The sequence below is a fragment of the Nerophis lumbriciformis genome, linkage group LG03 (assembly GCF_033978685.3).
Source record: "Nerophis lumbriciformis linkage group LG03, RoL_Nlum_v2.1, whole genome shotgun sequence".
In the NCBI taxonomy this organism is placed as follows: domain Eukaryota; kingdom Metazoa; phylum Chordata; class Actinopteri; order Syngnathiformes; family Syngnathidae; genus Nerophis; species Nerophis lumbriciformis.
In genome coordinates this window covers 31,739,108-31,766,430 of record NC_084550.2, presented here as the reverse complement: position 1 = coordinate 31,766,430, position 27,323 = coordinate 31,739,108, and the positions used below count along the sequence as shown (strand labels likewise).

Sequence of the window (27,323 nt, the reverse complement as noted above, 5' to 3'; positions counted from 1 at the left end):
TCCACATGAACATCTATGGGTGGACCTGGCTGGTACCCAGTTGAAGCGTTTCCTTCCAACTCTGGGACGGAGCGTTGTTAATGCAGGGGACTAATGTCTAATACAGAGGACTAATGTCTAATACAGTATATAGTAATAGCTGGTTGAGAAAGGTTTTTCTTAAACTGTTCAACAATTTGCTCACGCAGTTGTTGACAAAGTGGTGACCCTCGCCCCATCCTTGTTTGTGAATGACTGAGCATTTCATGGAAGCTGCTTTTATACCCAATCATGGCACCCACCTGTTCCCAATTAGCTTGCACACCTGTGGGATGTTCCAAATAAGTGTTTGATGAGCATTCCTCAACTTTATCAGTATTTATTGCCACCTTTCCCAACTTCTTTGTCACGTGTTGCTGGCATCAAATTCTAAAGTTAATGATTATTTGCAAAAAAAAAAAAGTTTATGAGTTTGAACATCAAATATGTTGTCTTTGTAGCATATTCAACTGAATATGGCTTGAAAAGGATTTGCAAATCATTGTATTCCGTTTATATTTACATCTAACACAATTTCCCAACTCATATGGAAACGGGGTTAGTATATAGTAGTATAAGAAACAGACAAATAGACTACAGGTTAATTTCAACAAGCCTGTTTCGTGGTTACCCACTCACACACACACACATATACATATATATATATATATATATATATATATATATATATATATATATATATATATATATATATATATATATGTATATATATATATATACATATATTATACATATATATATATATAATACATACATATAAACAGTGTTGGGACTAACGCGTTACAAAGTAACGCGTTACTGTAACGCCGTTAGTTTCGGCGGTAACTAGTAATCTAACGCGTTATTTTTTTTTATTCAGTAATTTAGTTACCGTTACTACATGATGCGTTACTGCGTTATTTTACGTTACTTTTGATGTAGTATCGGCTAGAAACAGAAGCGCTGCGGTGCCGTTCTTCTGAATCTTCCTCTGTCACAAGCCGGAGAGAAGAAAAGAGGCGCGGTCTATGTGTGTGTGGGGGGGGGGGGTGGGCAGGGGAGGTTTGATCCGCGGTTTGATATATGAAACAAAAAAAAAAGTTGTTGGCACGTTCAGTCCACACACAGCGTGGTCATGGCGAGCGCAATAACGGAGGACCTTGAACGCCCAGCGCCATTGAATCGGTGTGTTTATAAGTGCAGATTCGGTTGTGCAAAACGAGGTTTTTAAACACATGCTGAACGTGCTTGAACCACGTTACGACATCCCATCGCGCACCCACTTCAGCAATAAGATTGTGCCAGATCTTTATGAGCAGGAGAAGAAAAAAGTTGTGGATGAACTATCCCGAGCATCATCTGTTGCGCTCATGACAGACGGGTGGACGTCCAGCGGAACTATAAGCGCTCACTTCATCACAGCAGACTGGGAGATGAGAAGACACGCCCCCTCTACGAGAGTCACCTTGCGCAGGTACTGACACAAGCAGTGGAGGAATGGAAGATAAAGATATCCCAGTCACACGTGATAATGCCAAAAATCAAATAATTACAGAGAATGAGGCAGGACTGGGACCACAGATAGGTGCTTTGCACATGTAGTGAATTTGGCATCACAGAAGGGAATCTCAGTCAATAGGATGGAGCGCCTCTTTGGGAGGATCAGGAAGGTTTCTTACTTCCACCCAAGCACAACAGCTGCTCATGTGCTTAAGACAAAGCAAGAAATGCTAAAGCTGCCTGCTCATACATGATGTCCCAACGAGGTGGAACTCCACTTATGATATGTTGGAGCAGCAGGCAGCTATATACTCTGCATTGACCCACAACACCCTGAAGACAAATGTCACCCTGTCTGATGATGATGTGAGAGTGGCAGATGAGGTCCTCTAGGTGCTTAAACCCCTCAAAAGTGTTCCATCTCTACTGAGCACTGAAACTTCACCATCTGTGTCAATGATCCTGCCACTGAAAACAAGGATTCTACAATCCATGGCTCCAAGTGTGGAAGACAGCAGCATCACTCCAGATGTCAGGCTTTATTTCACTACCTATGTTTCAAGGAAGATGATGTGCCTTCTTATGTTGCACTTAAACTTGTTTTTTATTAATGGTCATTGGTCCAAGTTTAAAGAAAGGAGGAATGCCTTTTTATGTTGCACTGTTTTTCATTAATTATGTTAAAAGGAAAATAAAAATGCATGTCAAGTTGATCAACAGATTGTATTATTCTCCAGTGCAATAACAGTACTGAAATTAAGGCAAAAAGGGCATTAATGGGAGCTTTAGAAAAAAAAGAAGAAAAAAAGAAGTAACTAAATAGTTACTTTTCACAGTAACGCATTACTTTTTGGTGTAAGTAACTGTGTTAGTAACTGAGTTACTTTTGAAATAAAGTAACTAGTAACTGTAACTAGTTACTGGTTTTCAGTAACTAACCCAACACTGCATATAAATATACATACATATATTATACATATATATATATATTTATATATATATATACATACACATATGTATAGATATTCATACATTTATACATACATATATACTGTACATATATACACATACACATACATATTATGTACACATTTATACACTTTTAAATATATATATATATACATACATATACACATATATATATATATATATATATATATATATATATATATATATATATATATATATATATATATATATATATATATATATAAAGTTAAAAAGTTAAATATATATATATATATATATATATATATATATAAGTTAAAAAGTTAAAGTAGCAATGATAGTCACACACACACTAGGTGTGGGGAAATTATTCTCTGCATTTGACCCATCACCCTTGATCACCCCTTGGGAGGTGAGGGGAGCAGTGAGCAGCAGCGGTGCCGCGCCCGGGAGTCATTTTTGGTGATTTAACCCCCAATTCCAACCCTTGATGCTGAGTGCCAAGCAGGGAGGTAATGGCTCCCATTTTTATAGTCTTTGGTATGACTCGGCCGGGGTTTGAACTCACAACCTACCCATCTCAGGGCGAACACTCTAACCACGAGGCCACTGAGTAGTAGGTTATATAAACAAAGATTAAATAAAGTCAAATCGAAATAAAACATTTCTCTGTTGTAAAGTCAATCTACATCCACTAATTGATTTGCTGGAAAGGGCAGATTTAAAATCACTATTTATTTAAAAAAATCTGATTTTTTTATTTGTAACGTCCTTATTTTGGGACCCCAGAGTTAAATATTCATGTGTGGACTTCTATTGTCATGAAAACATTTTTAAGTCTCACATTGAGAACTTTAGCGGCTCTTAAATTGTGAGTGAGGTCAGTTTAAAGTCTGTCTCCTTCTTCTCTGAAACTTCCATCTTTGCCCCCCCCCCCCCCGGAACAAAGATGGTATCCCAAAGAACCGGGTCATACCTTTCAGCGCCACGGTGATCCCGCCGGGTCCTCGGGACACGCAGCGAGAGGGCTGCGTCTCGGGGGCGTCCCCCCCCAGAACCCTCTTGATGTGTCCGATACTGTAAGTGAAGATGGAGTCTGTGGACAGGCCCAGACTGGAGGTGGGGTCCACTTTGGCAATGTAAACCTGGAATGAAGAGGACCACAATCCTGGTCTAGAGTCCCTATCAGCTTTCAGACTCCAGACAACTACGCCCTCTAGTGGCAGGGAGCAGCAACTGTCCTGTCCCCTAAAGTCTCACCTTGAAGGCCTGGCTGACGGCCGAGTCCAGCATGGTCCAGTCCATCCTCCCGTTGACCCTGACAGTGCCGAGGAACAGATGAGTCTGCTTGACCTCCTGCTGAGGTCAGAACATGGAGGTGAGTCTCAGTCTTTGGTGCTGGACTACCTGGCACACTCACATCTTTCAAGACGTGGAACTGGGCCACGCAGACCACCACCCTGACCCGGTGGTCATCCCTCTGCCAGGACAGGCCGCCGTACTCGCTGGAATCTGCAAAAGTAAACAATGGCAATAGAAGCAGGCACCGACTAAGTATCGGCGCTGATATTTGACATTTTGACGTATATCAGTATCAGAACCACATCAGCAGATACAAAATATCGTAAATTCCACACTACTTTTTTCCTACGCTTTAAACCAGCGTATAAAACGGTGCAGCTTTTACTTTGCGTTCTTGTTGGTGCTACGGCGCCGTCTTCTGGACAACTTTGCTCATTGCAAGTCCTGTTGGGTAAATATCTACAGAGTTTCCTGCTCTTTAAAGATTTGAACCGGATGTACAAGTGCCCTTTTGTCTTCGAATGGTCCATAGCGTTCTATTCAAATGGATTCTCCATTCATCACTCCAAGCAACGTTTGTAAGTTTTACAATATAACTAAAACTATTCTTACTTACTAAAGCGTCCCATGTACTTCTTGTTTTAATGCCTTGAACTGAAAAATCTAACCGTTGGGAAGAATGCATACATATACTGTATATATATTTAAGAGTTATTTATTTCTATTCATAGTCATATTTGAAACATCTAGTGTTTTTCCATTTGTACTCTTTCTATTTTTATCTTATGTCCGCAAGTAAACTGTGTGTGACCTTGAAGGTTTGCACTGTAGGAAATGGAATACTCCCTTTTGTCTTATCTTTAGTGGAACAATGAGGCTGTGTTCCTTTCGGGACAGGTGGGGGCTTTCTTTCTGTGTAAGAAGTGGGCTATTCAGTTTGAGGGTCAGAACAACTTAGGAAGCTGGTATGAATGTATTGGTCTAGGTTGTTCTCCTGAAATTTTCAGTAAAACTTGATGATATTCCTATTCTGTTCTGGTGATCCTTCTTACTCAGCATATATGTCATCCAAAAGAATTTGGGATTGACCAGTAACTTAAATGCCCTTGGAGGAAGATCTGGTCCGACGCAACACCGTCCATAACGTTTCTACTTGTATGTATTCTTCATTCATCAGTCCAAGCAATGTTTGTAAGTTTTACAATATAACTAAAACTATTCTTACTTACTAAAGTGTCCCATGTGTGATGTCTGTAGGAGTGTTTTCATGCATGTTTGTACATGCTATCATAATGTAATCAAGCTAGTGTCGTTAGCATTAGCTAATATGCTAACAGGTTTACAAGTGTCTGTGTTAGTATTATTAACTTACATTCTTTTTGTATTGTTTCACTTTCACAAATTGCTCAGTAAATTTAGCAAAACGTCAGCGTGGAGTTATTGAGTCTGTTTAGCTTATTGGAGAGCTAGCTTGCGCAGCTAGTGGGTCCATGACCATGACTTCTGTTTTGTTGGACCAGCCGTTTTACTGCCCTGTTACAGACACCGTTTGGAAACAATGAAGGTATGTAAATAAACATTTAAAGAATATTCCTGTGTAAATAACTCATTTCACAACATATATATCTGTGACTTATAGTCCGGTGCGGCTTGCATATGGAAACATGTTTTTTCTTCTGGGATTTAATGGATGTGGCTTATATGCGGAAAAGTAATTTTTTCTTCTAAACTTTAGTGGGCACGGCTTATATATGGATACATATTTCTTTCTTCTATGATTTAGTGGGTGCGGCTTGTATATTGAAAAGTATTTTCTTCTCCTAAAAGTTAGCGGGTGCAGCTTATATGTGTAAATGTATTTTTTCCTCTAAAATTTAGTGGGTGTGGCTTATATACGGAAAAGTATGTTTTCCTTCTTGGATTTAGTGGGTGCAGCTTATATATGTAAAAGTAGTTTTTCTTCAAAAATTTAGTGGGTGTGGCTTATATATGAAAAAGTATATATATTTTTTTTACACAATGTAGTGGGTGTGGCTTGTATGTGGAAATTTATTTTTTCCTCTAAAATTCAGTGGGTGCGTCTTATATATGGAAAAAAATCCCTGAAATTTAGTGGGTGCGGCTTATATATATAAAGTGTTTTTTTTGGGGGGGGGGGGATTTAGTGGGTGCGGCTTAAATATGGAAAAGTATTTTTTCTTCTAAACTTTAATGGGTGTGGCTTATATATGAAAAAGTATATATATTTTTTTACACAATGTAGTGGGTGTGGCTTATATGTGGAAATGTATTTTTTCCTCTAAAATTCAGTGGGTGCGTCTTATATATGGAAAAAATCCCTGAAATTTGGTGGGTGCGGCTTATATATATATAACGGTTTTTTTGGGGGGGGGTTAGTGGGTGCGGCTTGAATATGGAAAAGTATTTGGAAAAGTATTTTTTCTTCTAAACTTTAGTGGGTGCAGCTTATATATGGAATAGTTTTTTTTTCTTCTAAACTTTAGTGGGTGCGGCTTATATGCGGAAAAGTTTTTTTTTTCTTATACAATGTAGTGGGTGTGCCTTATATGTGGGAACATTTTTTTTTCTTCAAAAATGTTGTGGGTGCGGCTTATATATGAAAAAGTATATATATTTTTTTACACAATGTAGTGGGTGTGGCTTATATGTGGGAAAGTTTTTTCTTCTTCTAAGCTTTAGTGGGTGTGGCTTATATAAATGATAAATGATAAATGGGCTGTACTTGTATAGCGCTTTTCTACCTTCAAGGTACTCAAAGCGCTTTGACACTACTTCCACATTTACCCATTCACACACACATTCACACACTGATGGAGGGAGCTGCCATGCAAGGCGCTAACCAGCACCCATCAGGAGCAAGGGTGAAGTGTCTTGCTCAGGACACAACGGACATGACGAGGTTGGTACTAGGTGGGGATTGAACCAGGGACCCTCGGGTTGCGCACGGCCACTCTTCCACTGCGCCATGCCGTCCCGGTGGGAAAGTTTTTTTTTTTTTTCTTCTAAACTTTAGTGGGTGTAGCTTATATATGGATACATATGTTTTTCTTCTGGGATTTAGTGGGTGCAGCTTATGTATGGGAAAGTAGTTTTTCTTCTAAACTTTAGTGGGTGCGGCTTATAAATGAAAAAGTATATATTTTTTTTTACACAATGTAGTGGGTGTGGCTTATATGTGGGAAAGTTTTTTTTTCTTCAAAAATTTAGTGGGTGCAGCTTATATGTGGAAAAGTATTTTTTTCTTCTAAAATTTAGTGGGTGTGGCTTATATGTGGAAATGTATTTTTTCCTCTAAAATTCAGTGGGTGCGTCTTATATATGGAAAAAATCCCTGAAATTTAGTGGGTGCGGCTTATATATAGAACGTTTTTTGGGGGGGGGATTTAGTGGGTGGGGCTTAAATATGGAAACTTATTTTTTCTTCTAAACTTTAGTGGGTGCGGATTATAAATGGATACATATTTTTTTCTTCTGGGATTTAGTGGGTGCGGCTTATATGTGGAAATGTATTTTTTCCTCTAAAATTTAGTGGGTGTGGCTTTTATATGTAAAATTATTATTTTTTGAATTTGGTGGGTGCGGCTTTTATATAGAACGTTTTTTGGGGGGGGAATTTAGTGGGTGCGGCTTAAATATGGAAAAATATGTTTTCTTCTAAACTTTAGTGGGTGTGGCTTATATGCGGAAAAGTATTTTTTTCTTCTCAAATGTAGTGGGTGCGGCTTATATATGAAAAAAGTATTTTTTTTCTATACAATGTAGTGGGTGTGGCTAATATGTGGGAATGTTTTTTTTTCTTCCAAAATTTAGTAGTTGCGGCTTATATATGGAAAAGTATTTTTTTTCTACACTTTAGTGGGTGTGGCTTATATGTGGAAAAGTATTTTTTTCTTCTAAAATTTAGTGGGTGCGGCTTATATATATGAATAAGTATATATATTTTTTTATACAATGTAGTGGGTGTGGCTTATATGTGGAAAAGTATTTTTTTCTTCTAAAATTTAGTGGGTGCAGCTTGTATATGAATAAGTATATATATTTTTTTATACAATGTAGTGGGTGCGGCTTGTATATGAAAAAGTATATATATTTTTTTACACAATGTAGTGGGTGTGGCTTATATGTGGGCAAGTTTTTTTTTCTTCAAAAATTTAGTGGGTGCAGCTTATATGTGGAAAAGTATTTTTTTCTTCTAAAATTTAGTGGGTGCGGCTTATATGCGGAAAACTTTTTTTTTCTTATACAATGTAGTGGGTGTGGCTTATATGTGGGAACGTTTTTTTTCTCTTCAAAAATGTTGTGGGTGCGGCTAATATATGGAAAAAAATGTTTTCCTTCTAAAGTTTAGCAGGTGCGTCTTATATACAGGTGCGCCCTATAGTCCAGACATGGGGTAATAAAATGTACCTGCGCTGGTTCCGTCACTCAGCCTTCTGCCATAGCCTTTAGCCACGGCTACCGACTGTCGCGGTGAAGAACCGCAGAGCGACGTGAGACCCGAGGACTGGGAGGCGGAGCTTGAGGGTCCAGGAGACGAGCAGGGCGACCCCCCGCTGGTCCTCAGTTGGTCGTTCTCCACCTTCAGATTCTCCACCGTCCTCTGCAAGTGGCCTGGTGTCACTTTGATGTCCTGGTACTCAGGTGATGCGGTCCAGGTGTGTTGGCGTACCTGCATGCTGGTCATGGTGTCCTGCAGCTGCTCCAGCTGATGGGCGGAGCTTAAAGCCTCCAGGCGGATGTCAGTCAGTTTCCTTTCCTTCTCCCAGAGTTCTGATCTCAGGGTGGACACGACCTTGTCGTCCTCCGGCTCGCCCTCCTCATGGAGTCTGTTGCACGTGTGCGAGAACACCAGCTGGGTGTTACTGCTCGTCGCGTTCGCTCAGTTTCAGTTTCACTTTCAGTTTCAGTTTCTCACCCAGACGACGACGCGGAGGTCTTCATGGAGGATGACGGAGGGTCACCTCCGTCACGGTGGACTTTGGGCGAGGAGGGGGCTGATGACTCCGGCGTGGCGATTTCCTGGATGTCAGCGTAGGGCCCCGACTGCTTGGAGCCCTTCTTGCTGAAGGCCTTGTTGAAGGAGCTGCGTAACTGTGGAGAAGACAAGGGCCACCAGTGAGACAATACAGAACAACCTCCACTTACAAACGCCTCTACTTGCAACCTTTTGGGTAAGAGAACATTTACATGCCTCTGAGTGGGGACCTACGCTTCATTCTGCCATTTTCATGACATCACTTCCTGTCCACCATATTGAAGCAGCACCTCACTACTTCATTATGGTAGCTTGTGCACCTCACTACTTCATTATGGTAGCGTGTGCACCTCACTACTTCATTATGGTAGCATGTGCACCTCACTACTTCATTATGGTTGCGTGTGCACCTCACTACTTCATTGTGGTCGCGTGTGCACCTCACTACTTCATTATGGTAGCTTGTGCCCGTCAGGTGTGTCAGTCGCTCTTAGAGGTGACTTAGTGTGACCACAAACACTTGAAATGTGTCTTAACTCTCACTGTTTAGCTTCAGGTTGCTAAGCAACTGCTCGGACTTAGCCTGTAGGCCAGTTAGCTTCAAGAAGAAAGTCCACATTTGCAACTTTTATAAAAAAGAAGGTATCTATATTGTGTCTGACTTTGTAGTCACAAGTGTTCAACAATGCCACACCATGTTGCTTGCTAGTGTGGCAACATGGTGGTTAACGTTTTGGAGCGTACCAACAAGAGTTGTGTGTGTGTTTGTGTGTGTGTGTGTGTGTGTGTGTGTGTGTGTGCGTGTGTGTGTGTTTTGACATTTAAGCTTGCTGTAATGTTGTTGTGTTGTTTGGATGAAAAAAACAGATTGTTGTGCTGTCATTATTATGTTATGTTGGTATAATATATATATATATATATATATATATATATATATATATATATATATATATATATATATGTACACAGTGTAAATATGTATATATATATATATATATATATATATATATATATATATATATACAGTGTACATATACATGTATTATTATATTATGTTGGTTTAATATATACAGGTAAAAGCCAGTAAATTAGAATATTTTGAAAAACTTGATTTATTTCAGTAATTGCATTCAAAAGGTGTAACTTGTACATTATATTTATTCACTGCACACAGACTGATGCATTCAAATGTTTATTTAATTTAATTTTGATGATTTGAAGTGGCAACAAATGAAAATCCAAAATTCCGTGTGTCACAAAATTAGAATATTACTTAAGGCTAATACAAAAAAGGGATTTTTAGAAATGTTGGCCAACTGAAAAGTATGAAAATGAAAAATATGAGCATGTACAATACTCAATACTTGGTTGGAGCTCCTTTTGCCTCAATTACTGCGTTAATGCGGCGTGGCATGGAGTCGATGAGTTTCTGGCACTGCTCAGGTGTTATGAGAGCCCAGGTTGCTCTGATAGTGGCCTTCAACTCTTCTGCGTTTTTGGGTCTGGCATTCTGCATCTTCCTTTTCACAATACCCCACAGATTTTCTATGGGGCTAAGGTCAGGGGAGTTGGCGGGCCAATTTAGAACAGAAATACCATGGTCCGTAAACCAGGCACGGGTAGATTTTGCGCTGTGTGCAGGCGCCAAGTCCTGTTGGAACTTGAAATCTCCATCTCCATAGAGCAGGTCAGCAGCAGGAAGCATGAAGTGCTCTAAAACTTGCTGGTAGACGGCTGCGTTGACCCTGGATCTCAGGAAACAGAGTGGACCGACACCAGCAGATGACATGGCACCCCAAACCATCACTGATGGTGGAAACTTTACACTAGACTTCAGGCAACGTGGATCCTGTGCCTCTCCTGTCTTCTTCCAGATTCTGGGACCTCGATTTCCAAAGGAAATGCAAAATTTGCATGGTTGGGTGATGGTTTGGGGTGCCATGTCATCTGCTGGTGTCGGTCCACTCTGTTTCCTGAGATCCAGGGTCAACGCAGCCGTCTACCAGCAAGTTTTAGAGCACTTCATGCTTCCTGCTGCTGACCTGCTCTATGGAGATGGAGATTTCAAGTTCCAACAGGACTTGGCGCCTGCACACAGCGCAAAATCTACCCGTGCCTGGTTTACGGACCATGGTATTTCTGTTCTAAATTGGCCCGCCAACTCCCCTGACCTTAGCCCCATAGAAAATCTGTGGGGTATTGTGAAAAGGAAGATGCAGAATGCCAGACCCAAAAACGCAGAAGAGTTGAAGGCCACTATCAGAGCAACCTGGGCTCTCATAACACCTGAGCAGTGCCAGAAACTCATCGACTCCATGCCACGCCGCATTAACGCAGTAATTGAGGCAAAAGGAGCTCCAACCAAGTATTGAGTATTGTACATGCTCATATTTTTCATTTTCATACTTTTCAGTTGGCCAACATTTCTAAAAATCCCTTTTTTGTATTAGCCTTACACAATATTCTAATTTTGTGACACACAGAATTTTGGATTTTCATTTGTTGCCACTTCAAATCATCAAAATTAAATGAAATAAACATTTGAATGCATCAGTCTGTGTGCAATGAATAAATATAATGTACAAGTTACACCTTTTGAATGCAATTACTGAAATAAATAAAGTTTTTCAAAATATTCTAATTTACTGGCTTTTACCTGTATATTAGTGATGGGTCCGGCAACACCGATGCATCGGCGCATGCGTCGAGCTCATAGAGCAAAACCCTGTGTTGGTGCGCGTACCGCTTTTAGAAAGTCACGTGACCGATCATGAGCTGTTTTGGTCACGTGACCGATATGCGAACTGTGTCGCACTCCCGCCTTCTCTGTGCCCTGTGAGCGGGTCTTTTCTACAGCCGGAGAAATAATAACTAAGAGAAATCGTCTAAAATTTAATACGTTGGAAAAACTGTTTTTTTTAAATAAAAATGTGTAAAAAAAATAAAATAAAAAATAAATTCCCAGTCCACAAGCATCCGCATTCACAACACGTTCTCTTAGATTTCCATGTTATGATACATGTTCACATTATTTATTGACTGTATCTAAAAAGATAAAAATATATTTTTATTTATATGAAGATATGAAATACAATGACTTGGTTTATATTATTGTATATACTAGGTCATAAAATCAGTGTCAGTTGAGTCGGTCCATAGGTTGCCTGTAGGGATTTTTAATGTCCAGCAGATGTCAGTATTTAGTGACACAGTATCTACACAGTATCAATACCGTTTTGCTATGTGTCGAAACGCTTCATGACGCCTCATCAACCCATCACTAATATATATACATACCGTATATTACCAAATAAACGCCCTTGTGCAAATAACCGCCCATGTCCTAATAGCCGCCCGGGGTCTGACCCCATTTTGTGAAATAAACGCCTCTTCCTAATAAACGCCTATGTCCAAATAGCCGCCCATGGGCTGTTATTTGCATAATTTAGATTAAAATCATATTGACTTCATTAAACCCAATTTATAAGCTAAAAGGAAAAGCAAAGGTGCAATAATTCTGGTCATTACGGTAACAGCAGACGTTACGTGGGGATTCTGGGTAATCAACATATTGCAATGGGTGACCGCATATAGCGTAACACACACTCAACGACAACAACAAACCCACGAGGAAAAGTTTCAACATGGCAAGCAACAGCAGCAGTGAGTTGAATGAACAGGATACCGGTACACCACAACTGATGGACGGGAATACTTTAAGGGGGAAGAACAGAAAGTTTGACTTAAAGTTCAAGCTAGCGGTTGTGAAGTATGCGGAGCAGAATTCTGGTTTGGCAGCGGCCAGGCAGTTTAACGTTGACCCAAAACGTGTACGAGAATGGAAACAAAAAAAGGGAGAACTACAATCTCAGTCGGCAATCGATGGAAAACGGGCTCGCTTATCTGGTGGAGGTAGGAAGAAAGTGAGCGACGAGCTTGATGCTAATTTGTGTCAGTGGATACATCACGTTCGTGGACTGAACCGCCGTGTGTCCCGCAAAATGATCCGCATTAAGGCAAAGGACAGTGACAGTATTATTGTTCTGTTTTGATGGTGGGTTTTATACTTGAGTACTTGGTACCATAATTTTATTTTTCCCGGTAGGCTGCTTTATTTAAAAAGTTTATTTATTTTTAGTATTTGTATTCTATTTGACAATTGTTGCACTACTGTCATGTTGAGGCCTTGTTGATCTCTTGTCTTTTGATAGTCTTGTTTTTTTGTTTGTATGTTTACATTAGCTTTTACATTTAAAGTTTTTAGTACGAAAAAAAATACTGGACATTAACCATTGTAACCAAATAATGGCCTGGTGCAGGCTGGTGCAAAAATAAATAAAAGCCTTGTGCAAATAACCGCCCATGTCCTAATAGCCGCCCGGGGTCTGACCCCATTTTGTGAAATAAACGCCCGGGCTACTATTTGGTAATATACGGTATATATGTATATTTATATATATATGTATATATATATATATATATATATATATATATATATATATTTATATATATATATATATATATATGTACCGTGTATATATGTACATATACAGTGCATATATACATGTTTTCTTATGTTATGTTGGTTTTATATACATATATACACAGTGTATATATGTATATGTACAGTGTATATTAATATATATATGTATATATGTGTATATATATATTTATATATATATATATGTGTATATATATATATGTATATATGTGTGTATATATATATATATACACACATATATACATATATATGTATATATGTGTGTGTGTGTATATATATATATATATATATATATATATATATATATATATACATATATATATATACACACATATATACATATATATATATACACACACATATATACATATATATATATATATATATATATATATATATATATATATATATACATATATACATATACATATATATATATATATATATATATATATATATATATATATATATATATATATATATATATATATATATATATATATATATATATATGTATGTATGGATGTGATATCAAGTAGTTACAGGATCATACATTGGTCATATTCAAAGTCCTCATGTGTCCAGGGACATATTTACTGACTTTATAAACATAATATTAAATTTTTTTTAAAGGAAAAAAACATTTGTGATATCAATGTAATCATAGTAGTACCGATTAGATACGCTCCTGTACTTGGTATCATTACAGTGGATGTCAGGTGTAGATCCACCCATGGCATTTGTTTACATTGTGACGCTGGTGAGCTATTGTATCCTCCTACGGTGTGTAGTGAAGCATGTTTAGCTATTCCTCCTCATCCAGTGATAATGCTACTTGTAATATTAGTGATTTAGAAGTACTTAAAACACTGCGGATGGATGTTAGCCGCTAGCTAGCTAGCCATGTGTTAAAGCAGCTCTCCCTGAGGGTGTTTCAGTGTTATAACTTCACCTTTATCTTTACTTTTTACACCAAAATGCGTCCATTCTTCCTTTTCTGTCTACACACTGTGTCTGCTTGTAAGTACTCTGTGTGCGCGCTGCCCAACATGCTCCTCTGATTCTAAAACCAGCAATGTCATGACGTGACGACACACTGTCATGCCCTGGAACCGGTACTTTTCAAACAGAGTATAATACCATTTTTGATTCATTAGTACCAGTATACTATACTAGTACTGGTATACTATACTAGTACTAGTATACTATACTAGTACCGGTATACGGTACAACTCTACTAGTACTTTGTATTATCATCTTCTGGGAGATGTTTGTGTCATTCCAAATCAAGAAAAAAAGTTTCCTCTTGACTAAAAAGTAAGTAAATAAGTTTGTGGAGAGAGACTTCCCAGGTGAGTGAAGGTGTGTCCATCCTCACTTACCTCGTACACCTGACACACCAGTGGTGGGCATGAGGGAGAGACAAGAGCGTTATCATGCAGGAACTTCTCTCCATGTTTGCTTTCAAGCCTGAAGTTTGAAGTGTGCTTCCTCACCCAGCTCTTCTTCTTCTTCTTCTTGGCCTCCTGCTCCTTCAGGCTGCCCAGGCTGGAGAGGCTGGTGGTGCTGCTGAGGCTGCAGATGCTCTCTGACGAGTTGTGACGCTTGATCTGCAGCTCTGAGTCACATGACCAGAGACACATGTGTCACCTGACTTTGTGTCTGGCTATTGAAGCACTTATCTACCTTTAGATGCCAGCTCAGAGTCATTGAGAGCCCCGTGAATGAGTTCCTGGGCTTCTGTGTTCTTGGTCTTCAGAATCTCAATGGTCTCCCTCAGCTCATTCAGTTCAGAATCCTGAGGAGTCAAAAGACGTTTGCTTGGATTCCAAGCCAAGGACTGACCAGCAGGGAGAAGAACTACCTTCTGGTCTGAGGACACAGACAAGGTCTGCAGACGAGCAGTCATCAGTGCCAGACTCTGTTCAAAAGCAGCTACCAGGTTCGCCTGTGGAGACACCAAGAGACACCAAGAAGTACTTTAGGGGCAGACGTTTGAGTGGTTGCAACAAATAAGCTCCAACATTTAAGAAAAGGACCTAACCCTAACCCAAAAACCTAATCCCTAATCCAAAAACCCTAACCCAAAATGCTAACCCAAAAACCCTAACCCATAAACCCTAACCCAAAACGTTAACCCTAACCCAAAAACTCTAACCCTAACCCAAAAAGCCTAACCCAAAAACTCTAACCTTAACCCAAAAACCCTAACCCAAAAACTCTAAACCAAAAACTCTAACCCTAACCCAAAAACCCTAACTCATATACGCTAATTCTAACCCAAAAACCCTAACCCAAAAACTCTAAACCAAAAACTCTAACCCTAACCCAAAATGCTAACCCAAAAACCCTAACCCAAAACGTTAACCCTAACCCAAAAAGCCTAACCCAAAAACTCTAACCTTAACCCAAAAACCCTAACCCAAAAACCCTAACCCAAAAACTCTAAACCAAAAACTCTAACCCTAACCCAAAAAGCCTAACCCAAAAACTCGAACCTTAACCCAAAAACCCTAACCCAAAAACTCTAAACCAAAAACTCAAACCCTAACCCAAAAACCCTAACCCATATACGCCAATTCTAACCCAAAAACTCTAAACCAAAAACTCTAACCCTAACCCAAAAACTCTAACCCTAACCCAAAAACTCTACCCCATAAACCCTAACCCAAAAACTCTAACCCTAACCTAAACACTCTAACCCTAACCCAACAACCGTAACCATATACGCTAATTCTAACCCAGAAACACAAACCCAAAAACCTTAACCCAAAAACTCTAACCCTGACCCAAAAACTTGAATCCATATAAACGCTAACCCTAACCCAAAAACCCTAATCCTAACTCAAAAACCCTTATCCTAACCCAAAAACTCTAACCCTAACCCAAAAACTCTAACCCATAAACCCTAACCCAAAAACCCTAACCAAAAAACTCTAACTCCAACCCAAAAACTGTAAACATAACCCAAAAACTGTCAATTTAACCCAAAAACCCTAACCCATAAACACTAACCCTAACCCAAAAACCCTAACCCCAAAACCCTAATCCTAACCCAAAAACTCAAAACTTAACCCAAAAACTCTAACCCTGACCCAAAAACTCTAACCCTAACCTAAAACCGCTAACATAAAAACCTTAACCCTAACCCAAAACCCCTAACCCAAAAACCTTAACCCTAACCCAAAACCCTTAACCCTAACCCACAACCCCTAACCCAAAACCCTTAACCCTAACCCACACAGGGACAGTAATAATAAAAGGCATTCGGTCCAACACACCTGGCCCAGCTGCAACATCCAGAGAAGCAAGGTGAGCGGGTGGGGGAGGGGCAGGAAGTGAGCAGCAGGAAGTCAGTGAGTCAGAAGCAGCCGAGGGCCAAAAAGAGAGGGAAACAGGTCGTTAGGCACTTGGATCACACACACACACACACACACACACACACACACACACACACACACACACACACACACACACACACACACACACACACACACACCCAGGCAGGTAACAGGTGAGTTAGGGGCGGTGCTTCTAACAAACTCATGTCAGTCCCTGCAGGATTTCACAATGTGAAACTATTTTCTTGCAATAATTTGAAATGATCTTATTCTGAATTTGTTGTTAATGTTTTCTGACTTTCTTGTAACCTGAATATCAAATACAACATTTCAACAAGAATTGTGAAATAATTGTGTTTTTGAGGCACTAGATGGATTATCAGATTACTAGGGAAGTATCACTACTAAATCTGACTTTAGGAGATTATTGTCGTACATTACTTCTTGTACAACTCAGACTCTATTACCTCCGCCAAGGTCTGTTTGTTAGCAACAAAACTTACAAAGTCCTTTGGGGTTGCAGGGGCGCTGGAGCCTATCTCAGCTACAATTGGGCGGAAGGCGGGGTACACCCTGGACAAGTCGCCACCTCATCACAGAACTTACAAAGTTATGGACAGATTTTGATGACATTTTTAAGAAATGTCTGAAAAAAACAACTCCTCTATGTACTAGGAACACACTTCTCTCATAGACTTCCTCTTCTAGTCCCGCCTTCCTGTCTTTACGCCCTCACATTGTGCAGATGTCCTTTCTTTTCAGACCGGCCAATGCAAAAGCGCCAGAAAAAAACTACACTCGCCCAGTTTTCATTTGATGTACTGTGAGGATTTGGAAAGGGCGTGTCTACAACAGGGTGTCAAACTCATCGAGGGCCACATCGCAGTAATGGCTGCTTTCAGAGGGCCGTTTAAAAAAAAAAAAATGACATTATGCATGCGGGTGATTACCTGTGATTAATCATGATTAATCCAAATGCATTTATTTGATATTTTTTTATGTATAACTTTCTTTAAAAACATAAAGTTACAGTTAAAGTAGCAATGATAGTCACACACACACTAGGTGTGGTGAAATGTGTCCTCTGCATTTGACCCATCCCCTTGTTCACCCCCTGGGAAATGAGGGGAGCAGTGAGCAGCAGCGGTGGCCGCGCCCGGGAATCATTTTTGGTGATTTAACCCCAATTCCAACCCTGAATAATAATAAATAAAGGTGACAAGCAGATATTTAACTATTTGTTTTTATCTCACAAAAATAGTTTTGCAATACAGTAAATAATAATATCATTGGCACGATCAGATAATATTAAAGTTTAAAATATGCATTTTTTTGCTGTCAGAGTTGAAAGAATGAATGCATTTAGTTAAAAAAATAAATAAAACAATTAAAAAAATAATTGAATTGAATGTTTTCCAGGCTTTCGCGGGCCACCTAAAATGATGTGGTGGGCCAGAACTGGCCCCCGCGCCTTGAGTTTGACACCTGTGATCTACAAACCCCGTTTCCATAAGAGTTGGGAAATTGTGTTAGATGTAAATATAAACGGAATACAATGATTTGCAAATCCTTTTCAAGCCATATTCAGTTGAATATGCTACAAAGACAACATATTTGATGTTCAAACTCATAAACATTTTTTTTTTTTGTTGCAAATAATCATTAACTTTAGAATTTGATGCCAGCAACACGTGACAAAGAAGTTGGGAAAGGTGGCAATAAATACTGATAAAGTTGAGGAATGCTCATCAAACACTTATTTGGAACATCCCACAGGTGTGCAGGCTAATTGGGAGCAGGTGGGTGCCATGATTGGGTATAAAAGTAGATTCCATGAAATGCTCAGTCATTCACAAACAAGGATGGGGCGAGGGTCACCACTTTGTCAACAAATGCATGAGCAAATTGTTGAACAGTTTAAGAAAAACCTTTCTCAACCAGCTATTGCAAGGAATTTAGGGATTTCACCATCTACGGTCCGTAATATCATCAAAGGGTTCAGAGAATCTGGAGAAATCACTGCACGTAAGCAGCTAAGCCCGTGACCTTCCATCCCTCAGGCTGTACAGCATCAACAAGCGACATCAGTGTGTAAAGGATATCACCACATGGGCTCAGGAACACTTCAGAAACCCACTGTCAGTAACTACAGTTGGTCGCTACATCTGTAAGTGCAAGTTAGAACTCTCCTATGCAAGGCAAAAACCGTTTATCAACAACACCCAGAAACGCCGTCGGCTTCGCTGGGCCTGAGCTCATCTAAGATGGACTGATACAAAGTGGAAAAGTGTTCTGTGGTCTGACGAGTCCACATTTCAAATTGTTTTTGGAAACTGGACATCGTGTTCTCCGGACCAAAGAGGAAAAGAACCATCCGGATTGTTCTAGGGTGAAAGTGTAAAAGGCAGCATGTGTGATGGTATGGGGGTGTATTAGTGCCCAAGACATGGGTAACTTACACATCTGTGAAGGCACCATTAATGCTGAAAGGTACATACAGCTTTTGGAGAAACATATGTTGTCATCCAAGCAACGTTACCATGGACGCCCCTGCTTATTTCAGCAAGACAATGCCAAGCCACGTGTTACATCAACGTGGCTTCATAGTAAAAGAGTGCGGGTACTAGACTGGCCTGCCTGTAGTCCAGACCTGTCTCCCATTGAAAATGTGTGGCGCATTATGAAGCCTAAAATAGCACAACGGAGACCCCCGGACTGTTGAACAACTTAAGCTGTACATCAAGCAAGAATGGCAAAGAATTCCACCTGAGAAGCTTCAAAAATGTGTCTCCTCAGTTCCCAAACCTTTACTGAGTGTTGTTAAAAGGAAAGGCCATGTAACACAGTGGTGAACATGCCCTTTCCCAACTACTTTGGCACGTGTTGCAGCCATGAAATTCTAAGTTAATTATTATTTGCAAAAAAAAAATAAAGTTTATGAGTTTGAACATCAAATATGTTGTCTTTGTAGCATATTCAACTGAATATGGGTTGAAAAGGATTTGCAAATCATTGTATTCCGTTTATATTTACATCTAACACAATTTCCCAACTCATATGGAAACGGGGGTACAATACCAATACACTCCTACAAAGACTGCACTGTATTGATTAATTATATCTATTGCTAGTAATAATTAGAATTACAAAAAGAAAAACCGTCAGAAGCTTCCTTATTGTCTGTTGTCTTCTCTGTTATTTGAGACATCCTCCATGCACGTATTTACTACACTTGAAAAGTGTTTGTCCATGCAAACATTCGTTTATGTCCTATTTGTGATCGTTGAGGGCCATGAAAAGCAGCACTTTTGCATCATCATCACGCCTCAACATCTCTAACATGTAAACACTGCCTCGTGACACGCCGATGTCCTCACTTTGTCTGCACAACATAGAACAAGGTTTAGATGAGACCGGTGACATGCACGATGGAGTGTCACTCAAAGACACATTTGATGGCTCAAAATGACGCCCAGTTGGCCAAAATATGCAGGAAGTTGCAGCCATTGGACAAAGTTGCCAGGCTAATTGCTGCACGTGCAGGTGATGCAGGTGTGCCACTCCTGTTAGTGACGCTGAGTAAAAGGTGCAGAAAAGGTGTGAATCAAGCAAGCAATGTCAGTTGTACCAAACATCCTAAAAACAATTGTTATGGAGATTAATAATAATAATAATAATAATTGTCATGGAGCTGAATAATAGGAAAACAGCATCTAATAGGAGGCAGGACAGTAGATCGGATTAAATGCTGCCAAAAGGAACATAGGATGTGCACTTTAATACAGGTTTCAAAATAAGACTATAAGAGCGATGTGCTGTGAGTAGTAATAAGTATCATCAATAGATGGTCCTACATGACAAAGTCCAACATGACAAAGTCCTACATGACAAATTCCAACATGACAAAGTCCAACATGACAAAGTCCAACATGACAAAGTCCAACATGACAAAGTCCTACATGACAAAGTCCAATATGACAAAGTCCTACATGACAAAGTCCAACAAGTCCTACATGACAAAGTCCTACATGAAAAAGTCCAACATGACAAAGTCCAACATGACAAAGTCCTACATGACAAAGTCCAACATGACAAAGTACTACATGACAAAGTCCTACATGACAAAGTCCTACATGACAAAGTCTTACATGACAAAGTCCAACATGACAAAGTCCAACATGACAAAGTCCAACATGACAAAGTCCAACAAGTCCTACATGACAAAGTCCTACATGAAAAAGTCCAACATGACAAAGTCCTACATGACAAAGTCCAACATGACAAAGTCCTACATGACAAAGTCCTACATGAAAAAGTCCAACATGACAAAGTCCTACATGACAAAGTCCAACATGACAAAGTCCAACATGACAAAGTCCAACAAGTCCTACATGACAAAGTCCTACATGAAAAAGTCCAACATGACAAAGTCCAACATGACAAAGTCCTACATGACAAAGTCCAACATGACAAAGTACTACATGACAAAGTCCTACATGACAAAGTCCTACATGACAAAGTCTTACATGGCAAAGTCCAACATGACAAAGTCCAACATGACAAAGTCCAACAAGTCCTACATGACAAAGTCCTACATGAAAAAGTCCAACATGACAAAGTCCTACATGACAAAGTCCAACATGACAAAGTCCTACATGACAAAGTCCTACATGAAAAAGTCCAACATGACAAAGTCCTACATGACAAAGTCCTACATGACAAAATCCTACATGAAAAAGTCCAACATGACAAAGTCCTACATGACAAAGTCCAACATGACAAAGTCCTACATGACAAAGTCCTACATGACAAAGTCCAACATGACAAAGTCCTACATGACAAAGTCCTACATGACAAAGTCCAACAGGGTCCAGTACTCACGTTAGCAGTCAGCTGCATGGTCAAGTCGGCCACTTTTTCCTGTGAAGACTCCAGCTCACGTCTCAGGCTGCGGATTTGCTGCGGACAAACATGACAAGTCACCTCACCGAGACTTCTAGTCGTCTTCCCAGGACACAAACATGTCTGGTCCTCATAACACACCTGGAAATACCAAATGACAAATGCACCAGTGGAAAATGTTTGGGACTGAAAACAAGTCTGAGAGTTTGAGTTTTAGGGGTCTCTGAACAGCGTTCACATTTGGCCTGTGCAGTGTCCCAAGTTTTAAAAAAAAAAGAAAGAATTAGGAGAAGGCCCACTACCATAAAACATTTATAAACTACAATAAGAACCTTAAATTGATCCTGAAACACACAGGGAGCCAACGCAGGGATTTTAAAACTGGTGTAATGTGAGCCCGCCTTCTGGTCTTCATCAGGACTCGGGCTGCTGACGAAGACCACGTGACATCTGGATCTTAACCCAATGTGGCCCTTGAGTTAAAATGTTTAGGGACCCCTGTGCTAATGTACTGTAAGTTGGTTATGCAAATTAGATGATTATGTCATCAATAAGACCAACATGAGATTTAGAAATAAACCAAAACTACATTTAGCATTGCAAGTTGCATCACGTTTACATTTGCACATTTCGACATGTCCGGAATGTTATAAGACGGTGCGGCTAGTTTATGTATTTTTCTTCATTTTAGGCCAAAAAACAAAGAATCCAAAAAAATACGTTGAGAAGATAGAATTTGTTTGTGCCATGGCGCCATCTTTTGGACGAGTTTGCTCACTACAGTTGCTGCAGCTTGAAAATTTAATTCCTGTTTAATGCACTCGAACTGAAAAGTCTAGCCATCCATAGCGTTTCTACTCGTATGTATTCTTCATTCATCGCTCCAAGCATCGTTTTAAGTTTTACAATATAACTTAAACTATTCTTACTTACTAAAGTGTCCCATGTGTGATGTCTGTAGGAGTGTTTTCATGCATATTTCTACCTTCTATCGTAATGTAATCAAGCTAGCGTCGTTAGCATTAGCCAATATGCTAACAGGTTTACGAGCATCTATGTTAGTATTATTAACTTATAAGTAAATTATTTTTGTATTGTTTTACAAATTCCTCAGTAAATTCACCAAAACGTCAGCGTGGAGTTATTGAGTCTGTTTAGCTTGCGCAGCTAGTGGGTCCATGACCATGACTTCTGTTTTGTTTGACCATCCGTTTTACTGCCTTGTTTGGGAACAATGAAGGTATGTAAATAAACATTTACAGAATATTTCTGTATAAATAACTCATTTCACAACGTATATATCTGTGACTTATAGTCCGGTGTGGCTTTTATACGTAAAATGTTTAGTTTTTCCCCCCATATCAATTAGTGGGTGTGGCTTATATGCGCCCTATAGCCCGGACAATACATCCGATTGATGATTTCTAATAGAGGTTGTGTACAGAGAGACTGATAACTACGTCTGGAAGAATAGAAAAAGGTGTTGAAAAAAGAAAAAAACCAATTGAAATAATGAAATGGGAGAAAAAAAAGAGTTGACAGAGTAAAGTTTGATGGGTGGTGAAGGAAAAAGGACACTGGCCTCACCTCTCCTTGGACCTTGTCCTCGGTCTGAGGAAGGCATTGTGAAAAGATGCAGGTAAGAGGATGAAGTAGAAGAGGAAGTTTAAACACTTTACAGCTCAGAAAAGAGAAAAGTACTGACATCGTTGCTCGTGTAGCATTGAAAGTTAATTAATAATAATAATAATAATAATAATAGTAGATAACACTTATGTTCATCATTTGCATTCATTTACTCACAGAGTAGTTGGACGAAGCGTTGGACTCCAAAGAGAGAACAGATCCGTGCACTATAAAAAGTATGAGAACATTATTAAAAACACATGTTGTGTATTATTAAATGATTATGAAAATGTCAACTTTGCCAACACTTTCTCATAAAAATGGACATTTCCACACAAGGTAATACTTTTGTGAGCCGTACCGTCGTCTGCTGGTTCCCGGAAAGACCCTGAACGCATCATGCTCTTGGGCCTGTCGGCCAGGGACATGCTGCTGCCCAGGGGGGAGGAGCCAAACAGCTCGCAGGCGGAGTCGCTGGGGGGCCCGATGCTGTTGGAGCGTGACATCCTCTGAGGGCCCGACGAGATTGGGGCCACTTTTGCAAAAGAGAAACACAGAGAGCAGCTTGAAGAAGACATTTTGTTCATACTGTAAGTGAGATGTTCATACTGTAAGTGAGGTGTTCATACTGTAAGATATTCATACTGTAAGATGTTCATACTGTAAGTGAGGTGTTCATACTGTAAGTGAGGTGTTCATACTGTAAGATGTTCATACTGTGAGTGAGATGTTCATACTGTAAGTGAGGTGTTCATACTGTAAGTGAGGTGTTCATACTGTAAGATATTCATACTGTAAGATGTTCATACTGTATGTGAGTTGATCATACTGTAAGATGTTCATACTGTAAGTGAGATGTTCATACTGTAAGTGAGATGTTCATACTGTAAGATGTTCAAACTGTAAGTGAGTTGATCATACTGTAAGATGTTCATACTGTAAGTGAGACGTTCATACTGTAAAATGTTCATACTGTAAGTTGTTCATACTGTAAGTGAGATGTTCATACTGTAAGATGTTCATACTGTAAGTGAGATGTTCATACTGTGAGTGTGATGTTCATACTGTAAAATGTTCATACTGTAAGATGTTCATACTGTAAGTGAGATGTTCATACTGTAAGTACAATGTTTATACTGTAAGTGAGATGTTCATACTGTAAGTACGATGTTTATACTGTAAGTGAGATGTTCATACTGTAAGATGTTCATACTGTAAGTGAAATGTTCATACTGTAAGATGTTCATACTGTAAGTGAGATGTTCATACTGTAAGATGTTCATACTGTGAGTGAGATGTTCATACTGTAAGTGAGATGTTCATAATGTAAGTGTCTACATGTAAACTTCCTACATTGCATCCAGAAAAGTATTAAACAGAACTTCACCTTTTCTTCAGTTTCAGCCTAAATAAATTACATTCTTTTTTGTCCTCAAAATTCTACACACAATACCCAATATTGTGAAATATTTTTTTTGCAAATGTATTAAAATAAATATTCAGACCCTCTGATCAGTACTTAGTTGACTACCATGCCACAATCTTGGCACACCTACAGTATCTTTGGGCACTTTCTCTCTTTCCTCTTGGCAGCACCTCTCAAGCTCCATCAGGCTGGATGTGAAGCGTCGCTGCGCAGACGTCTTTATATCACAGATGTTCAGTGGGATTCAGGTCTAGGCTCTGGCCAGGCCACAAGTTCTTAAACCAACTTGTTTTTTTGTCCTGACTAAGAGGAATGTTTTGACGGGGGAACGCTTGAAGTGGTTTGAAAAATGTGAAAGGAGTCATCGCACTAAAAAAGGTTGGAAATAAGGTTGGAAAAAAACAGAAATTCCTGGAAATTTGTTGAACGTGAAAAAATGGCAGTTTGAATTTCCAGGATGAATCGAATGTGTTAAAGGTGAAATGGCTTGAATCGGTTGAAAAATGTGGGAATTGTGGAAGTTTGAAAAATGGATAAATCATTTTGGATGGGGAAAATGTCCCTGAAAACTGAGAATTCTAGAAAATCCTGGAATTTTTGTTTCAATTATTGAAAGAGAGCACACAATTCCTGAACAGGCTGAATATTTTGAAGTTAGAACGGTTTGATTCGGTTAAGAAATGTGGGAGTTGTGGAACTTTGAAAAATGTCCCATTCATTTCAATGGGGACTTCCTGGAAATTTGGGAATGTTGGGGAAAAGCAGGATTTTTTTAAAATTATTAGAAGCATGAATGTCTTGAAATGAGCTGAAATTGTTTGTGTTGGAATTGTTTAAATCGGTCGAGAAATGTTGAAGTAGTAACACGTGACAAAGAAGTTGGGAAAGGTGGCAATAAATACTGATAAAGTTGAGGAATGCTCATAAAACACTTATTTGGAAAATCCCACAGGTGTGCAGGCTAATTGGGAACAGGTGGGTGCCATGATTGGATATAAAAACAACTTCCCAAAAAATGCTCAGTCTTTCACAAGAAAGGATGGGGCGAGGTACACCCCTTTGTCCACAACTGCGTGAGCAAATAGTCAAACAGTTTAAGAACAACGTTTCTCAAAGTGCAATTGCAAGAAATTTAGGGATTTCAACATCTACGGTCCATAATATCATCAAAAGGTTCAGAGAATCTGGAGAAATCACTCCACGTAAGCGGCATGGCCAGAAACCAACATTGAATGACCGTGACCTTCCATCCCTCAGACGGCACTGTATCAAAAACCGACATCGATCTCTAAAGGATATCACCACATGGGCTCAGGAACACTTCAGAAAACCACTGTCACTAAATACAGTTGGTCGCTACATCTGTAAGTGCAAGTTAAAGCTCTACTATGCAAAGCGAAAGCCATTTATCAACAACACCCAGAAACGCCGCCGGCTTCTCTGGGCCCGAGATCATCTAAGATGGACTCATGCAAAGTGGAAAAGTGTTCTGTGGTCTGATGAGTCCACATTTCAAATTGTTTTTGGAAATATTCAACATCGTGTCATCCGGACCAAAGGGGAAGCGAACCATCCAGACTGTTATCGACGCAAAGTTCAAAAGCCAGCATCTGTGATGGTATGGGGGTGTATTAGTGCCCAAGACATGGGTAACTTACACATCTGTGAAGGCACCATTAATGCTGAAAGGTACATACAGCTTTTGGAACAACATATGCAGCCATCTAAGCGCCGTCTTTTTCATGGACGCCCCTGCTTATTTCAGCAAGACAATGCCAAGCCACATTCAGCACGTGTTACAACAGCGTGGCTTCGTAAAAAAAGAGTGCGGGTACTTTCCTGGCCCGCCTGCAGTCCAGATCTGTCTCCGATCGAAAATGTGTGGCGCATTATAAAGCATAAAATACAACAGCGGAGACCCCGGACTGTTGAACGACTGAAGCTCTACATAAAACAAGAATGGGAAAGAATTCCACTTTCAAAGCTTCAACAATTAGTTTCCTCAGTTCCCAATCGTTTATTGAGTGTTGTTAAAAGAAAAGGTGATGTAACACAGTGGTGAACATGCCCTTTCCCAACTACTTTGTCACGTGTTGCAGCCATGACATTCTAAGTTAATTATTATTTACAAAAAAAAATAAAGTTTATGAGTTTGAACATCAAATATGTTGTCTTTGTAGCATATTCAACTGAATATGGGTTGAAAAGGATTTGCAAATCATTGTATTCCGTTTATATTTACATCTAACACAATTTCCCAACTCATACGGAAACGGGGTTTGTAAAACCTATAGAACCTGCTATACGTTTACCAAACAATCTGTCACTCCTAATCGCTAAATCCCATGAAATCTTGTTTTGGGTCGGCAACCCAAAATGTTGAAAGAGCCATATTGGACCAAAAATACAAAAAAAAATCTTGTCTGGAGCCGCAAAAAATTAAAAGCCATATAACATACAGATAGTGTGTCATGAGATATAAATTGAATTAAGATGACTTAAAGGAAACTAAATGACCTCAAATATAGCTACAAATGAGGCATAATGATGCAATATGTACATATAGCTAGCCTAAATAGCATGTTAGCATCGATTAGCTTGCAGTCATGCAGTGACCAAATATGTCTGATTAGCACTCCAACAAGTCAATAGCATCAACAAACCTCACCTTTCATGCACAACCTTAAAAGTTTGGTGGACAAAATGAGACAGAAAAAGAAGTGGCATAAAACACGTCCTAGAAAGTTATACATGTAAACAAAC

General features: G+C 39.4%; 1 protein-coding gene across 2 annotated transcripts in view; it reads right to left on the bottom strand.

Annotated features, from left to right (window-relative positions):
• Positions 1–27,323, bottom strand: part of nav1b (neuron navigator 1b) — a 98,648-nt gene that overhangs the window by 10,505 nt on the left and 60,820 nt on the right. Inside the window, exons 10-22 of one of the 2 annotated variants that reach the window (XM_061937202.1) lie at positions 23,496–23,669; positions 23,312–23,361; positions 23,096–23,119; positions 21,488–21,565; positions 15,130–15,213; positions 14,952–15,063; positions 14,762–14,883; positions 8,705–8,880; positions 8,459–8,615; positions 8,197–8,389; positions 3,887–3,978; positions 3,727–3,822; positions 3,443–3,611 (exon numbers count right to left, since the gene is read on the bottom strand). In XM_061937202.1, coding sequence (XP_061793186.1) covers positions 3,443–3,611; positions 3,727–3,822; positions 3,887–3,978; positions 8,197–8,389; positions 8,459–8,615; positions 8,705–8,880; positions 14,762–14,883; positions 14,952–15,063; positions 15,130–15,213; positions 21,488–21,565; positions 23,096–23,119; positions 23,312–23,361; positions 23,496–23,669 — 1,527 coding nt within the window. Of the gene's footprint in view, positions 1–3,442; positions 3,612–3,726; positions 3,826–3,886; positions 3,979–8,196; positions 8,390–8,458; positions 8,616–8,704; positions 8,881–14,761; positions 14,884–14,951; positions 15,064–15,129; positions 15,214–21,487; positions 21,566–23,095; positions 23,120–23,311; positions 23,362–23,495; positions 23,670–27,323 lie in introns of both variants that reach the window. The other variant, XM_061937211.1, reaches the window with a different exon arrangement.